The sequence below is a fragment of the Meleagris gallopavo genome, chromosome 4, assembly GCF_905368555.1.
Source record: "Meleagris gallopavo chromosome 4, MGAL_WU_HG_1.1, whole genome shotgun sequence".
In the NCBI taxonomy this organism is placed as follows: Eukaryota; Metazoa; Chordata; class Aves; order Galliformes; family Phasianidae; genus Meleagris; species Meleagris gallopavo.
The window spans coordinates 46,704,539-46,723,489 of NC_139407.1; the positions used below are offsets into that span (position 1 = coordinate 46,704,539).

An 18,951-nucleotide genomic window follows, 5' to 3' on the forward strand; every position below is an offset into this window, starting at 1 on the left:
CAGTTCACCACAGAAGCAAATGATGCTATTGATTTGACAAATATTCCAAGTAGATTTGCTTGGGGAAAACAAAAATCCTATATATATAATTTTTTTCTTCTTTTTGTTCTGTAATTGGTCTACAGCTACCTAAGTCTTGCAGGAAAGACAACACTCAGAAATGTGGAGGCTCCATAAACATTATATATATTTTCAATGTGTACAAATACATTAAATATTGTTAGTTCTCTTAGCTTTATAATCAGTGGAAGAAAATGTGTATGGCAAAAATGCATCTTTGTGGGCATTTCCTTTCATAAAACAAACCTCTTAACCATTTTCCCCTAAATATCTGAACAATGAATTTTCAAGTCATAAGTATCTCATGGTATGGGTATTAAAAAAAGACTTCTCAATGACATGAAGATATTGCAAGCAAATCATAGTCACCTGACCAAACAGAAAAATAAAGACGCAGAAATACATTGTACAGAGCAATAAACCATTCTGTGTGAGTCTACCTCTTATCAACTAACGCTCATTTAGATAGCTTCACTTTAAAAATAAAATCAGATACCATAAAATCTCATAGTGATATTCCAGTATTTCAATAATAAATCTGTTGAATGTTGTCATAATTGATGTGTTGGAAAGCTTAGGTCTTTGGTAAAGGGAAATAATATAGCTGGATTAAACATAAATGCATTTCTGCTGCTGATTTAGGAATTGAATTAGACTACCCAGAATCTAAGCTTCCTTTCTAATCCTCCCTCGGGGAAAACAATACTCACTTTTTGAAGATCCCCAGCAATATTACATACAATGTCCTTGATCCCTGTCCAGCACAGTTCCTTGTTTCAATTACTGTTTCTCTGCCTGACTCATCACATTGCTTAAGCTCTTGCCAATTAACTGTGGCCAGCCATTCTTATCTCTTTATCTCTTGTGGGGGTGATTATATTTTTTTCTAAAGAGCCTTTGTTTTTTCTCTTTTTTTTTTTTTCTTTCTTCCAGAGCTTGCATTCCTTGGGGAGCTCTGTGCATTCAACTCCTGCTGCTCTCCTGCTGTTGATCATCTCTTCTATTTCCCACAGTGGCAAATAGCTATTGTGGGAGGCAAGGTTTTGGACAATTCATAGGTTTTGGATAATTTGTCAGCAAGAAATGCCAACTGGAGAATTTTCCAAAGGATCCCATATGTAAAAGAACAAATAAGATTCATTTCAAAACGCAGGATGCCATGCTAAAGAAACAATAGTTGTCACCAACAAAAAAGGAGTGGCTTATAAAATCTGTAGGAGAGAACTTGGTTTGCTGCACTGCCTTATGTTTTCATTTACTTTTTAGCCCAGACAGGGGAATTCTTTTTTTTTTTTTTTTTTTTTTTTTGCCATGGAATACTACAGAGAGATATAGAAACTGAGATGTAATGTTTTGCTTACACTCGCTGATTTTGTTTGTTTGTTTAAATCTTGTGTTCAAATATATAAACCAGTAAACCAAAGAGTAAAATTCATACCACTCTGCTGATTATTTTATGCAGTCGTTGGTACTGCCTGGTTTATAAAACAAGGAAAATTTGGCACTGTCTATTCACAAAACATTCTCTAGAACAAGAAGAAATATCAGTGTTTCTGCTCCAAAGCTGAAACCTTTTGTTCACAGTCATGATGTAGCACTCTCTAAAAGGCTGATTTTCATCTTCTGGAAGACTTCTGTGAATTTTCCTTTTACTGTATCTATCACTCTAAAAGTAACGCTTCCTGTTTATTTTTACAGGAGCTACAACAGATTCAAAAAACACAATAGCACTACTTCTCAGCTACAAAGCAACATAGTCACCATCATTAGCTATGCATTTTTGCCAGCAATGAATGAGAGCCTGCATTCCATGATAATAAAAATCTGCACCAAAGAGGGTGACCCGTTGTTTCACAGTTGCTATAATGGCATCACTGCTATGAATATGTTGTTCATACAGTTAATCTTTTCATTAGCCTGGAAGTCAGAATGCTCCAAATCTGGACTGTGTGACGAGTGTGGTAAGGCAGTCCAGCCAAGATTGGGAATGTGCTTCAGACTGGTATGGGGCCTGGTGATATTATGATGCAAGAGAAAGGTTGTCTTATTTTCTGGTCTTATTCTGGAAGTTTAAGCCTTCAGCTTAGTCAGTGTTTTGATGTGACGGTCAGACTTGATGGCTTGTCCAGGTTTCAGGAAATCCAGAAGTATCACAGCTTTCCTATCCCAAAAGACAGTGCACATCACTTTACTCATGAGTAGTGCTTCTTGAACTTTTTCTTTAGTGGGAAATTCACATGTTATCACTACATTAACTGCTGTTTTGACTCTGTGTGGTGTAAGCATCACCAGTAACATGAAATCCAGGAAACCGTCACTTTCAGCCTCTTATTGATTCAATACGTCCTGACAAACGTGCGTAGTGTTCTTTCTATTCTTGTTTGAGCATGTGTGGAACTCGCCTCAAGCAAACTTTGTGATAGTCCAATGTTGCCACTATTATTCCAATGCACTGAAGCTGGTATTCAGCTCTGGATGCAGTTCTCTGGTCAGAATTCACTGACTTGTGCAGGTGAGCTGATGGAGATCCTTCTCATTTCATGCTTTGACAGCCATGCATGGCCATCCATAGTGTAGCTTTCATATTGCTGTTGTTATTGCTGAAAGGCATCACCTACCACCTCACTGCATTGATATCCATCATTTGATCTCCATAAACGTTCAGCAGGCATCAATGAAAGTCAGTGGGTGCCATTATTTCCGCATGGAGGAATTCAGTGATACACATTCGCTTCATACACACTTGCATGTCAGACACCATTTTTTCAGATTGCCCCTCTGCTGCCATCTATCACACAGCAACAAAATGTAGCAGAACACTGGTGGGAAGGTTCAGCCTCTATTACCATACCACCAGCATCTGCCTCTGATGTCATGGGCCACATAACAAAATAGGAGGCATTTATTTTGGAGCAGCTCTCATAACTATTTTGCATTTAGTTTTTAATGTTACATCCTCTGAGAGATTTATTTTTTCATAAACAATCTTTTAACCTGATGAAAAATGTATTGAATTTTTAAAAATTTGATTGTACTAGAACTGAATACAATATACTGTCTGATATTTGCGTTCAACTCTGGAATGCTCTATATGCTCATTAAAATATTATTTATGTATTCTTTCTGCAGATCATTTCTTCAGTACGTTTCACTGAGTATTTGATACTCTTTTATCATTGACTTTGTGAATGCAAATTTCAATAAGACTTCCTGGATACATCAAGACTACAAAGAGAAATTGCACATGCCTGCTATCAAGGTAGTAGATCATTTCTTGTTAAGAAATGTATTTTTGCTTGATGTTTATATTGCATTTAAGAAAAACATACCTCCCACCCTCACAAAATCCAGAAATTATGGAGATTATTTATTTTCTTTTTTAAGCACTATTGTCAATCTAAGTCTATGCTATGTCTTTCCGTCTAGGACAAAGGCGCATTCACTATTTGTTTTCCTCCCATTCAGCATCATTTTAAAATACTATAATTTTATCTATGGAACTCGATATTAATGATGAAATTTAATTTAAAGCATCTCTCAAAGCACAGGCCAATTTTAGCAAACCCGTAACTAAAAACCAGCTGGGTATCTTCCTACTCTCTGCCAGAAGTCCCTTTTCTCATCTGCCATGGAGGTGTTAGGTTTGCTCATATCTACGTCAATTAATAGGATGCTTGGGGAGCCCTTACACTGCTGCCCCATCATGCAAATCTTGTGTATCAGAACAAAAACTACTGAATATGAAAAATAACATGTATATAACTTTATGACTGTCTACTGGGCATTTGCAGTGAGAAACCCAAACCTGAGAAAATGAAATGGCTTGCTGACATTAAAAACATGTGTTTACTTCTGTTCTTGTAACTATTTTCACTCAGACTTGCACACAGATTCATCTGTGGCACTGATGTGGAAAGTCATATAAAAGTTGCCTATCTACTAGCAGTCATGCTGTGGAAAATATACTGCCTCCCCAGGAATTTGTTTCATGGCTGTAATAAACCCGAGACAAAATGGTCAAAACACTTTATCTCCAGACATTGGTTCAAATCTTAACTCAGCCACAGAATTCTGGAAATGTGATGAGAAATAATTTATGCCAGCAAAGCATCTTTTGTGATACAGCATCTTGACCCGGTTTGTTCATAAGTCTTTTCACAGAAGAATTTAATGTAAATCACTTACTGTTCTTCTCTTAACTCAGTGTTGTTCAACTGCTATTTAAAGCACAACTTTACAAGATGCTGAGTATCCTGGGGGAGGGGAATCACAAAATCTGTTATCTATGGGGTGTACCAATGTTTCTGCAAATAATCTCTGTGGCAAATTAATCTTCTCATGGGCCACCTGTGGGATGATACAACCAGAAGGTTGACTGAGTGAGGGATATTGTATTAATATAAATATTATAACTTCTGCCATTGTGAATGGCTGTAAATGTGTTGCTCCTAGCACAGACATAATTTACTCAAGAGACCAAAGGGTTGAAATTATTGAAATTGCAATGTAGAGTTGCTAAGGATTATTTTTGAGAAAGCACACCTGGCATGGATGTGACAGAGAACCCAGTGAGTAAGTGGCCATTTGAGAAAAGAGAACAGCAGATCAGGAAAGACTTTTTCAGCTTTTGAGACACACATTTTGCATGAAAGCTGTGGTTTCTAGTATGCATTAAAACTCTACCACAGATACCCAAAGGAAAAATCTTTTCCACAGAAGGGAAATTTTTCTCATGCTTGTAATTGCCCTGGTAAATACATGTGAAACTGAAAAAAAAGTTTTTTTTTTTTTTTCTCTATTGCTCCTTCCTCCCCAGATACTATTCTCGCAATTTTTGTAAAAATGGTGAGACCATCAGGGATACACATGAAAATTTCCCAACCTTTTTAATGATTAGCAGAGCCCTCTGCTGTTGGATGTTGTTGTAATGTCCCAAAAACCGAGTAAATCTAAAATTTAATTAAATTAAATAGCCTGTTCACAAAAGAGCCATGGCTGTTGCTTATCTGCTGTTACAAGAAACAGGCAGCTAGTAATGTAAATGAGTAAAAAGAAAAAAACTGTTAATTCTGTATTTCGACATGCATTGTTCTTTTTACATATGAGTATAATTATTGCCTTCTCCTAGGAGGTGAATCCATTCTGCAAACAGTATGTTCATAAAGTAAATATGTGTTCCCAGGCTAGCCCAGAATCAGGTGTATTTTGAAAACTAATGCTGATGAAGGACATGTGATGCTGTAAGATATTCAGTAACTTCCTTTTGTTCTTGCACTCACACTGTTCATCTGGAAACATACTGTACAGGGCAAAGACTACTGCGCTGAATCAAGTTGAATTCACAGTTGCCTTTTGATATATCACAATATGTCATTCAGTAATCCCACTGAGGAAAATGTAATTACCATGCAACATCTTGCGCTGTCTTGGGGTTTCTCACTAGGAAAGTAAAAAACAAATTTCTGTCAGTACTGCAGAAATAGTGTTTTGGAGATGTTGGAGAAGACCAGCTGGGTCATAAGCCATGATGCTTCACTGAAATTACTGGTCACAGGGGCTATTGTTCTTTTTTAGCTGCAGGTTGTATGTCTTTTCTTTCCATCTGAGTGTACAGAAACTTGTCCATTGTCCAAGTAAGCTCTTACACAATGAGTTTGATTCTCACAATATCCCTGTGAGACAGGAATTGAAACAGAGGAGAAATTAAGGGCCAGAGGACTTGCTCTGTGTCCACAACCATGCACAACGATGTCTGAATAAGGATCTGAAATTGGCTTATGGTTCCACCATAGATGTCATCCTGAGTCTGTTGTCTTTTTTTCTATAATGTGACATTCAACTACTGATGCCACTGATCTCCTGCTGAACAAGGAGTGAAATCTAAGGCTTCTGCACTGCATTCTAAGATGCATACTGTTCAAGCCATCTGAATTACTATCTTTTCCTCTGGAACTGTGACCTCCTCTGATAGCTTTGCTCCACTGCTAGAGTGACAGTTACGCTCACTGGGAGGGAAAAAAATTAATTCCCACATAATTCTCCAAATTGTGGACTTATCCTAATTAATTTATTTAAATACAAATATATAAATAAAAAATCACTAATCTCTACAAAGAATGGAAGAGACTCTCACTTGTGACTTTTAAAGCTTGTAAATCATGCTTATGTGGTAATGTAGTTGTGGAAATGAATGATGAAAGAAAAGACCATAAAATCATAGAATAGTTAAGCCCACCCAATTCTACTTCTCTGCTATATTCAGGGCTGCCCCTTCCCCCCCCCCACTCCCTTCCAGCTCAGGCTGCCTGGGGCCCCATTCAGCCTGGCCTTGAGCACCTCCAGCTGTGCCATAGCCTCATCACACACATAGCAAAGAATTTCTTCCTGCAGTCTAATCTAAATCTCTCCTCTTTTCGTTTAAAACCATTACCTCGTCTTGTTGCTACACTCCATGATAAAGAGTCCCTCTCCAGTTTTCTCCTAGGCCCCCTTTAAGTACTGAAAGGCCACCATAAGACCTCTCTGTAGTCTTCTCTTCTTGATCCCATCTCTAGGATGAGACACTCTAGAATGAATTAAATTTTTAGTTTGTATTTGAAATTGTCTCAATGAACTGATAATTTTATACAGTGCAAAAGTTTCCTCTGAGAGCCTCTCTCTCCCTCTCTCTCTCTCTCATAAGCCATGCTGTGCTGGTGAGAAGAGCTAGAACAGCTACTGTAAGTTGAATGGTTCCTGTTTAATAACCATACTGCTATTTGGTAGGTTGTTCTTACACTGTATTTTTCTGACTTATGCTGGTAACTGTAATCCTCTCCTTTTTGTTTACTCCAAATTTCTGCTAGGAATAATGAAAAGGAAATAACGTGGTATTCCTTGAGATCTCAATAATATATACTATTGATGAGCTTCTGGAAAACAAAACCATTTCTCTTGGCAGTGCGAGTTGAATTTCTGTGCAGGATTCATTTCAAATTGCTACTGCAGTGGCACCATATTTGCTTCCTATTAGTCTAAGAATCCACAAAACATTTAACAAGCTATGAAGTCTGTCATTGCAGATTTGGATCCCAGCAGGTTATTGATGTTTTGAAAGCTTACCTTTTTTTTTTCTTTCTTTTAAAATCAGTCCTGGCCTGGTGCAGTGGATAAAATAAATCCTGAATTTATAGGTGGCTGCTAATCCCATGTTTCACTCCCTTCATAGGAAGCCAGTGACAAAGCTCCACTGCCTGTGAGATGCAATATATTATATTTATGTAGCCTTTGAACCTCATCTATATCCTCTCCTTGGCTGGTGTATTGGTATTCAGGATGAATGATTTACAAGCAAATTGATCAAAGAAAGGATAAATCAGCACGGAAGAACACAGGGAAAGGTTCTTAAGGTTCTTATTCCAGGCTTGGTTATTCTCTCATGCCAAAAAGTAACGACACAGAAAATTATAACAAAACAAAGGTTTAAAAACTGCTGTAACTGGAGAGCTGGAATCTCAAACAAACTGCTAAAGAAACTGATAAGCTGGTAAAATGAATATGCACTTACTTCTACTGGTGTAAGAAATTTTACCCGTGAGCAGTTTCACTAAGACCAATGAGACTATCAGCATCTAGTCTTTTTGGACAGGAGCAGTGTCCTCAGTGCTGCCTAGAAGCTCCTGAGATATTTCAGCATGAACGCATCCACCTGCAGCTGTCTGGCACTTGTTTTATTTCAGCTGTGCTTAAAAGGCACTTCTGATTAAAAACATGCTGGGGAAATAACTGCACTCTTCTTTTAATATGATTAAGATCCTGAACAATATTTAGACACCATCTATCTGTTTCAGCAGTTTTAACTGCTGTCTCTTCAGTTCATTCTATAGATAATTAAAAAAGATTCGACTGAAATTCTTCATCTCAGCCAAATGGATTGATGAATTTTAATGGAGAACACTTATTCCAGTCTTTAATTAAGTTTGGCAGTCTGAAATCTTCGCTTTGAAACTATGTATTCTATTGTAGGCATTTAAAACCTTACAATTCAATCTTGTTAAGTGATAATGCAGCTTTCTGGAAGCTGTCTTTTTGTTTTAGATTCCATTTTACTTGTTCATGACCTAACCCAAACAATCAAGCATTTTCCCTAGCAGAAGATACAGCAAACCTCAGTGTGACGCAGCTTTGGCCAAAACCAGCATTGCAGTTTTGAAAGAACACTGTCAGCCTCGATAGACAAGATGTCTAATCTACCTTCTCCATCTCCAGCATAAGAAAATCTTACTACAGAGCTATTGCTTAGAAAAAAGGGGAAATGGTTTTAAGTTGAGGAAGGGAAGATTTAGGTTGGATGTCAGGGGGAAGTTCTTAACAGAGAGAGTGGTGAGGTGCTGGAACAGGATGCCCACAGAGGTTGTGGATGCCCCATCCCTGGAGGTGTTCAAGGCTAGGTTGGATGGGGCCCTGGGCAGCCTGGTCCAGTATTAAATGTGGAGATTGGTGGCCATGCATGTGTCGGGGGGTTGGAGATTCATGATCCTTGAGGTCCCTTCCAACCCTGGCCATTCTGTGATTCTGTGATTCTGTGATTATCTAGTATTATTCTGCTAGATTATTCAGTGATTGCTGCTACAAATTTCATAGAGAACATATTTGCAACAGTTTTGCCTTTGGGGTAGAAACAATTTCATTTTAATGCTGTCAGAATTACAGATAGTATTTCATGTGAGGGAAGAGGAATTCTACAAACCCAAACGTGCACCCCTTTTAGATCCAGAATTCTTCTAGAAGGAAGAACAGGATTCTTAAAGAGTATTCAAGTATAAAGCCTTTCTGGTAGCCACCTTGGACTCTATCATCAACTGAGAATCCTTTAGCTGGTTTCTGAGGTTTCACTACGCTTCAAAACACAGCATACTTTAATATAGGGAATGAGACATCCCAGAGACCTCTTCCCAGCAGCTGCTGTTCGGAATACAGCACCCCACAAAGCACATCAGCTGGGGATGCGGCTGAATGACAGAAATCTTCAGGCTTAATTCTTAGCTTCAGATGTTGTCCCAGACTACCTGGCATCTTGCAAACAAGAACAAGTCTTTTTTTTGGTGGTAGCTTTGGAGCATGTTCCTGTTCCTTTCCTGAGGCTGGGAATCACCTCAGGGAGAAGTGACGGTGTGATTATTTCCTCTCCTAGCTCCACAGCTTTACTTCCAGGTCTTACTTGAACAGCAGTTAGAAGAGAATGTATGAGAACAGCCTAGAAGAATTACAGAAAACACTTTTTACTTCAGAGTAAAAAGTAAAGCTGATTTTAAAAAACCCACTAAGTTCTGCAGTCATTTGAAATGCGCCCCTTCAATCTCCTTATGAAAGCAAATGCTTACTTTGGGAGCTTCTGATATTCTCTTCTTTCCAGAATCAGAATAGAAAAGGCAATGAAAATAAAGAAAATAAAGATACAAGCCTTTAATTAAGCTCTCTGTTCTACCTACCTACACATTCATTTAAAGAAACAACAGGTTCCTGGGAGGACTTTGAATTTTATGGAGATGTTTTTTTCTTTTTAGAGAAATGATAATTACAGGAAATGGGTCCTTTGTGTGAGTTGTTAGCAATTCAATTACTAAAGTATCATTTGTGACCCTGAATGCCTTCAGCGTGTTTGTGCTACTGAACTGTGAGGTTTGTGGAGGCTAACAGACCCCAAGCAAGATTTCAGTGCTCACAACATGGACGTGTTGTTTGATGCAGATCCACAAAACATCTGAAGAAAGCATTGTGACCTTCAGTTATGGGATGAGAAAATCCATCTCATTACAAGCCTCCCATTGCTATGAGATTAACTGTAGATTTTAGGAATGAGACCTGGAAGGAGAAGTGTTTTGGGGAATGATTAAGGAAATGTGTGGTCCTTTTCTTTGCAGCTGCATTCTGGCACAGTAATAGCAGCATGTTTCAGTTCTATTTATTTATTTATTTTTTACTCCAACTTCAGGAGAAATGAGAAGGCAAGATGCAGCTTATCAAAAACATTGTTAAAATTCAACAGACCAGCTAGATAGTTTTCTATCATTTGTAATCTTGTGCTGCATACTTGGAATGTGCTTTAAACAAACAGGAAGTGTGAATACTATCTGTTCTATTCAGAAATGTAGGTGTTGCAGGGTTTATACTATCTGCCTCCACTACAGACGTATCAGGATACCATATGGTGTCAGGTGTAAAACCTGGACTAAAAGCTGAAGTACATAGGTCAGAACTGAGCTTTATCAACCCTTGAGAAAAGCTAGGTAGTGAGGATAAGTCACCTGCTGTGTCCAGAGAGAAGCTATTGAGAAAGCTGGAAGAACTGCCTGTGGGCAACTGTGATTTTAACATCAAATAAGAGAATCATATTTTCTATGAAGGACATTCATAGCTAGTTCATTTAAACCTTGAAGTAAGGAAACTTGTGAAGTATTGCGCTTGTCAGGCTAAAAAAAGGATTTGGTATATTGCTTGTATTAACCTTGAAGCTGTTCTCAGTTTAGTTTGATTTTAAAAACAAATTGAGATCATAGAATGGCTTCAGTTGGAAGGGACCACTTTCTGAATCATATGTTTGACCTTTCTGGGTCATATAAAGCAACATTTAAGTTATAACTTTATCCTTTTTTGTACTTGTTAATTTTGTTGAAGTATCACTTAGTTCTGTATTCAAATGAAAAACAACCCAACAAGACATCCAATAACAGTGACCTCACTGCTTAACCTCAAGATGTTGATTTCTACATTCACTCCATGTTTCACTGTTAACATAATTACTTACATTTGAAGCAGACAGTGATGAAATGATCTGACCTTTATATATTATTACTTGGCTAGTTTTTCCTTATTTGCTGGAAAAAATAAAATCAGTTGCTGAACATTCTTATTAATATTCATTTCAAGTCCTTTGCATGTCCTTCATGCTATAAGTAAAAAGTAATTCTCCCTTCTTCTGCACTGCAGCACACAAGTTTTCATACAGAATGTTGAGTTTTATGTCATTTTTAAAAATCAATGTAATCTCTATGAATATTGTCTGACAGATTTATTTATATTGAGGATTTGCATTTATTATCACTGCAACTAAACTGATTGCTTCTGTTGCCTTCCTGGCTGAGCTGAAGATGTTGATTTTTCAGTTCTCCATGTACCAAACTTGAGATTCAAATAAAGGAGATTTTGCTGCTATGAAGGAAGGGATCTATGGAAATGGGATTCATGACACCTATTTTGGTATGAAATTGCCTAGAAGAGAGATGGTTTTCTAGTCTGACATTCACAGCAGCCAATATCCTGCTTTCTCAGATACTTAACCCAGCCAGTGAAAAGGGACAAGACAATGTGTGAAACTTCAGGCAGTCAATAAACACAGTTTAAGAGTTCCTTAGCCTGCAATAAGTGCCTTAACATAACCTGCAAGGATACATAGAAGTTGGTCAATAGCTCGAGTCTAGTGTACAAATGCTGGCCTGACAGGGGTAATGGGCAAACTTAGAGTGGTTCTAAGCCTTACTCAGCTTGAAGGTTTAAACACCCGCCCCTGGGAAGGAAGGCAGAAATGGGGTCCTGGGCTTTGGACAGGGTTGTTGTATATTTCTCTTGAATATTACTCTAGTTTTCTCTTGATTTCTCTTCACTAATACAAAACATGATTTTATCCTGAACTAAATAATGAGAATTTACTAAAATGTGGTAACACGTAGATATATGTAATAGTCTAAAAATAAACAGCAAAAAATTGAAAAGATGAAATCACCTTGAGAACTGGGGCAGTTACTATTAGCATTTGTGTTGGATATTAATGAATAACTTTCTGGAAGCTGTTGTGCATTTTGTTGTAAATGTGCCATAATGCATTTGCTGCAATGGTGGTGTTCTGTGATACAAAATTACTATTAAAAAAAACAAAAAAAAATCAAAGAGTCTTTCCAAACTGTTATTTGTTTGCTTATGATAATTTTGTATATCCTGAACCAAAACAGTTTCTGTAAGATTCAGTAGGTAACTACTGAGACAGAAATACCTTCTGCCATTTACAGGTTCAGCCCTCAAGTAATAGGAAGCACTTCTATTATTCCAAGCTCTGGAGGCATCTATGTGCTTGTTTTTCATCTATAGGCAAATTTGAAAACATTTGCCTATATATCTGTATCTATATCTATATATATATATCTATGCATATATTGACAAGTTAGTCTTGTGTGATAGTCCTAGATCTTGGAATTAAGCACAGCCAACTAATGCTGAATGCTTATTAATATCAAGGGGGAGTTTTATTTCCTGAATGTAGTAAACAATTATGATTTTATAAAATAAAGTCATTCAGCTATGAAGTCTGACCCAGTTGCTCAGGGTTTGATCCAGCTGGGTCTTACAGGCTACCAACGATGTAAATTACAATCTCTCTGAGCATCCAGTTTGTCTCCTGGACTGTCCTCACAGAATAAAAAATAATCCTTTCCTTACATCCAACTCTGATCTTCTTCGGTTTCACTTTGCATCTGCCATCATAGCATATACCTCTGTGAAATGTCTGGCTCTATATTCTCCATAACCTCTTCACAGATCCTGAGAATGTGCCATCAGAACCATCTCTTTCCAGACAGAACAAGCCCAGATCCTAGAGCAAGCATCCCAGCTTGGTGGCTCTCCACTGAACTACCATCAGTTCTGCATCACATAACTGGGTTGGACCCAGAACCAGATGCAGTATTAAATGTAGTCTAGTGAGTGCCAAGAAGAGATAATAAGTTCCCCTGACCTACTATCTATGCTCTGGTCACACAGCCCTGGATGCCAACAGCCTTTTATACTGAATGAACTATAACGCTCTGCTTCACATTGTATACACGACATTTGTTCAAAGATTGCATTAATTTGGCTTGGTTTTTATGTTCATTCTGGATTCCTGATGATCACAGGATGTTCTGAAACACGCTTTATTTCTTTTCTGTATATACTGATTTCTGTCTTTTTTGAAGAGAATTGTGTTGTTGCATTGGTGATAAACAGTGAACAGCAAGCTTGTGAAGATCTCAAAAGAACTAAAGCACATCAACACTGCTATGTGGAAAATGACTCTGTGAAAGTTCAAACTGAAAAAGCATGCAGCCTTCCAGAATGATCCACGCTGAAGATAAAGATGACCCTTGCTGTCGGTCACAGGAGTTTGTTTTTCAGTTTTCCACACTTGCAGAACTGTTCGCTACCCAAACTGAACAAAGTATGGTGACCTGAATGCACTAAAGTAGTTGAGCCTTCAGACTGATTATAAACTTCCAAAGTAGCGTACGTGGCATGTCAGAAAGTGCATCGATCTTGGATTTTATTTGCAGCGTAAACTAGTATTTCAACAGTAGGTCTGGGAGCAGCCCTAAAGCACTACATTCCTTCCAGGAAAAGTGAGGCAAACATAGTAGAAAAAGATATCTGACAACATGAGCTGTGAGAGACGCTTTGTTCCTCAAATCTATCACAGTGATGGGGTCATGATATGGATCTGCTCTGTGCCGCAAACATAACTTCCTCATTCAGCGTAAGTCAAGGTATCAAAAATGCACCAGAAGATAAATTCTGTTTCTTGGTCCAGTTTCTTACTGGACCATAGACTTATATAATCATAAAGGCAGGAAAGATAAAAGAATATGAGAGGGTGGTATCACATGAAATGAATGGAAAAAAAATAATGATGTAGTTGGCATATTAAATTACAAGTTTCTCAAAAGGATGTAAAAATGAGTGGTTTAAACTATATTTCTGTGTCATGTTTTCTAACATGTATGTTGACAGTATATGAGACAGACTTCTCAAGGAGAAAGCATTGGAAGAATATTGGGTGTGAAGAAGGTAAAGAATTATATCTCTCATGTCAAAGAACAATGAAACATTCTTTTCCCTCTTCTTGCTCAGAAATAAAACCTGCAATATGGTATCACACAAACCAATGTCAAATCACTATGGTAGGTTAAGTACCGTTTCCCAAAATGAAGTAATGTATTTTTTTGCATCTCTCTTGACTTCTCTATTAAAGGTTCTTTCTCAAGTGCATTGGTTTTCAAAGCACATACAGCTACTTTTTCACTATGATAAAGGTTTGACCACCTGCTCGGTAGAAAAAATATTTTAGAGAGAAAATAGTCATGTACTGCATGTGATTTTTTTCCCCCAGCTACTTCTCAACTATTTTCTAGTAGATAGAGCAATATGACATTTGATTTGCTTGCATGCCCTGGATCTTGAAGGTAGTCACTGTGAATCGTGCTGCCTATGTTCATTCTTGCTGTGCAATACGCATCTCTTGATAATAGCGTAAAAGTATCATGATAAAGCAGACAATGCATATTACCGAAACTTAATAGATTCAGTAATAGCGAGGTTCTTAATGAAATCACTATATTTGTGTAAAACTCTAGAATTCTTCTAAGGGAACTCTGTCATGGATGAAAATTAGGTGAACTGTCATTAATTGAACCAAAGTGAAGGATCACTTTATACCTTTGGAAGCAAATGTTTTGTAAATCCCAATTATTGTAGCAAGGATGGGAAAATCTGATGGAAAGAGATTAAAACTTATTTTATATTTGGAAATAAGTAGCTTTTGAACAGAGCATTGGTCATTAGGATTTTTACATCCTACATCTCCTGTTTGTTTCATGTAAGAAAATTCAGTAGAATATTTCATAATAGTTTAGCATATTTAGAGAAGATGCTACAGGTAGACAAGCTGCCTGATTGAACATTTACTACTATTGGTTTTCACAGAATTCATAATAGTTCTGTTGTCTGTATTTCAACTTTTTACCCTACGACTAGATTTACTCATACATATAAATCTGCCTGTTGACTTGGCAGACAGCCTACAGCTAAGACAAATTCTCATGTAATTCACTGAAGAGGTACAGAGATAAAGTAAATATCTTTACTCTTATCTAAGCACTGGAACTGGAATAGGAAGTTTAACCCCGCCAGTGTGTACCAGGATTTGGAACAACTGTTTCTGACACTCTGAAAATTAGGTTTTACATGACTGAGGAGAGCCCAGGCATGAGACAACTGCCCCTGCTACTCCTATGTGAGACTGATTGAACAGAATGGTCTTTTGGCCATACCTAGGAATGGTTGCTTCCTTCCACTGGGAAAGATGTGGCATTTTATGTAATGAAAATATTTTTATTTTTTTGACCCATCTTAGTCAAGCTGCCCCTCTTAGCAGTCAAAGAATACGTCCAGCATACAACTTTCCATAATTAAAAAACAAATTACACTTTCCCAGGGGCTGTGCAAGGGTTGGAAGGGAGAAGAGAGGTGCATGTTGCTTCATAGCTAAGCAGAAATGCTGTGAGCCAGTGCTATGTGATTATTACCCCTTGATGCTGCTACTGGAAACTGTCAGATCTACTCCCCTTTGAATTAACAGGATTTCAGGTGTTGACACTTGACTTTTCTGAGCAGGTATTTTGGTGATGGTGTTGGCAGTATTCGGTTATCCCAGGGTACGCCATTTTGCAGAAGCAGTGATTCTGTTACAGAGTGGGAGTTTGTTTGTTTTTTTGACTGTTCAGACCTAAAGAAAATAAACTCCCTGCTTCTTCTGCTTCATCTGAACAGTCCCAACCATGACCACCCCCAGAGTACAAAGTAGCAACAGGAACTCCAAGAGCTGACACCTCTATCATGCTCTGTTTATGTTCTGCAGAGTCCAGTTTGCTCCATGCAAAGTGACCAGACTCCTTCCTCCAGATTCTGTTAGGTTTATCAACAAATCTAGCAGTGACAAGTAGGAACCCTGTAGGTAGAGCATGAAGAGAAAAACCATCTCTCTTCAGCAATTTTGTGTGACAACTTTTAACTTTAATATATGAAGCAAACACATGAGAAAATTACTTTGAACAGGCATATATTACTTTTTTTCTTTCCCCTCCCTCTCCTCCTTTTTTTTTGGTGTGAAATAAACCGATGATCAGAATGGAAATATAAAGTTTTAAGCTTCTTTTAGCTAAAAAGAGGAAAAAAAGCATATCAGATTCTCATGAGATCGAACATAAGAAAAGAGAGAGAGCAAAGTGCCTGCATTTCTGTAAAATGTTCAAAATCGTAACTGATGATTTTTCAATTTCTTCTGGGAAAAGACTACTGAACGAGGCAACCATTGTACATAGTTTTGCTCTCCAAGCCTGCATCTCTAGTAATACTCCTTTCAGCAGCACAGTTGAAATCAAATGACACCCATTTCACACCTGTAGCTTGGGGACTTGTCTGATTTTGATAGCTGGATAGGGGACATGGTTGTGCATTTAATCTACAACAGTTTTCTACGTGAAGGGTTGTTTTTGCAGAAGCTTCATATCGTTTACTCTTTGCTGCTTTTATTCAGTGCCATTTTACATTAAAAAAGCAAATACACACAAAAACAAAGCGATCTATCCCTGTGCTGCTACAGCCAGGGCAATCCCAACATTTCTGAACTCAATTGCTGACCGTGTGAACAACCACCGCGAGCAGAACCCAGACCATCAGACCTGCTGCAGGCATTTCGAACACGGCAGTGAGCACTTACGGAGTGCTAGCTTAAGCATGCAAATCTTACTCCAACAGCACAAGTAGCTTTTCCTAGCAACCCCGACGTGCTCGGCTATTGTGCAGCACGTGCTCTCCCTTGCGGTAGGCAGCCCCGAATCCGGGCTGACTCTTAGCAGTCCCGACGCCGCTGCAGGCGGCCGCGCGAATTCGTGCTGCCGGCGGAGACCGGACGCGAAGCTGTCGCGGCGCTGAGGCGCGGCCGGCAGGCGGCGCCATAACGCGGAGGGCTCGGCGCCCCGCGACCCCGTCCCGCCGCTACTCACCATGTTGACTTCCGACACCACGTCGATGCTGGCGATCTCGATCCGCATGCCCACGTCGACGGGAGGCCCTGCGCGGGGGGGAGGGAGGGAGGGAAGCGGGAGCCGGTGTTAGGCGGAGATCCGCCGGGCAACACGCCGGGGAGCGAGAAGTGCGGGCGCCTCACCTCCGAAGTCAGGCCTGAGGCGGATATCGTAGCCGTGCAGCAGCCTGTCCACCGTCTCCTTCACGTAGGACATGTTGCTGGGCTCATCGGCGCTGCGGGAAGGAGCAGAGCCAAGTCAGGGAGGCGACCGCTGCCCCGCGCCCCTCCCCAGCTCGGCAGCGCTCACCTGCGCGCCGCGCACCCCACGGCCAGCACCAGGGACAGCGACAGCGCCCACGGGCCGCCCCGCCTCGCCGCTCTCATCCCGGCCCCGGCCGCGCCTACGCCTCTCGGCGGCCGACTGCAAGTTGGAACGGAGCGGAGCAACAATTGCCGGCAGCGCAACGCATGCGCCGAGCGGAGCGCCGTGGGCACCGGTACCCTTGTCAGCTCGCATAGCCGCAGGTGCCGTGAGTGCTGTCGTTTGGCCATGAGGGCTGCTACAATGAACGCACCTTTCTTTTCTTCCTCTTTTAATCACCTCCTAGCTCAACTCAATGGAACTTCGGCGTTGCTGTTGTGAATTCTTAACGTTTTCTAGTCATGATTATTGTATGCTGTAGTTGTACTAATGATCAGGTGCGATTGGTGCTGCTGGGTATACAGCACTTGACATGTACTAAAAGTTTGAAAACACGGTCCAGATAAAGTTACCTGGTTTCTTTTAAACACTAAATTAGGGTTTTCTACGGGACTGGAGTCCCTTTGGTCTTCTCGATGCTTTGCAGCATTCTGTCTTCTACATAATTCTAACTTTGCCAAAAGCTGTGTGGCAGTCAGCTACACCTGTACTAAAAGAAGATGCCTGCCCTGTCTGGCCTGCTAAAATCTGTCATAAGGTGTGAGCGCAGGGGATTATCCTCTGTAAATTCTCATTTCTGTATGGTTTAAGGCATCTGTACTTCAGAGTAGCTATTCTGCTGGCAGCCTGTCAGTGTGAGGTGTGTTTCTGAAGCTCCTTTTGGGATGGCTGGGATCTAAGCTGGGCTCTGGAAGCAGCTGCAGACACCTCCCTGTGCAAAGAGAATGCTGGGAAGGCCCTCAGTGACTGGGGGCTGAGAGCAGGGATTTGTGTGGGCTCTGAACAACACACCTCAAGAGTGCTGACATTACATGGCCACAGCAGGCAGCAAGGAGGCTCCTTTCTGGCTCGTTTGGAGTGGATGATGGCACCATGATGGAACTTATCTTCCAAATGCTTCCAGGGCTGAATTATTATTAACAGCAGAACCTCTACGCTCCCATATACTACCAATTGAAACACTCTGTGGTTTTATAGGATGTGTAAAGAATATTGAGGTTCTTTTTCTTCGTGAAAGATTTATTTCTAAAAAGAAAACATAGTGTGCTTCTCCAGGTCACCAGTGTAGCAGAACCTTGTCTCTCATTTCAGTAAAAAGTTAGACATCCTAGTATCCTTCTGCAGCTCTTTAATACCTGTGACAAAGAACCAGTGACCTCTAAAATGAGTGACTGTGGCAAAGAGGCTAACTTTCATAGGCCTTATATTATCACAGACATGTTCTAAAAGCTTTCAAAGATGACGAGACACCTGGTGGACTGATTTGATGAAACTGAAGCTTCTTCTGCAGCCAATAAACTTGATTCGGAAGAGTGCAATGCATGATTCCATATGCTCTAGATGGATTTTATTCTCCCTCTTGAGCTGAGTGAAACCTGGTGGATTCCTTGTGTGGCCTTCTGGACTCCTGGAGTTGCCTGAGTGCCCCAAAAGTTCAGACAAGCAGGCATGTGTGGCTCTGGTTTGCTCTGCTGGAAATCAGGTTGCACTTTAAAACACTGCTGATAATAATTGCGAATTCCTCTTCTGCTCATTTCTACACTGAGCTTAGTATTGACAGGGTCAGTGAGAGAGATGCATAGGTTTTCAGGAGGAAACC

The 18,951-nt window shown here is 39.7% G+C and overlaps 1 protein-coding gene across 2 annotated transcripts in view; it reads right to left on the minus strand.

The window, feature by feature from the left end:
* Positions 1-17,373, minus strand: part of GABRB1 (gamma-aminobutyric acid type A receptor subunit beta1) — an 87,425-nt gene extending 70,052 nt beyond the window's left edge. For both annotated transcript variants that reach the window (XM_085223219.1, XM_085223218.1), the window contains exons 1-3: positions 17,238-17,373; positions 17,072-17,163; positions 16,908-16,975 (exon numbers count right to left, since the gene is read on the minus strand). In XM_085223219.1, the coding sequence (XP_085079345.1) occupies positions 16,908-16,975; positions 17,072-17,163; positions 17,238-17,314 (237 nt within the window). In that variant the 5' untranslated portion in view covers positions 17,315-17,373. The remainder of the gene's footprint in view (positions 1-16,907; positions 16,976-17,071; positions 17,164-17,237) is intronic.
* Positions 17,374-18,951: the final 1,578 nt, after the last annotated feature.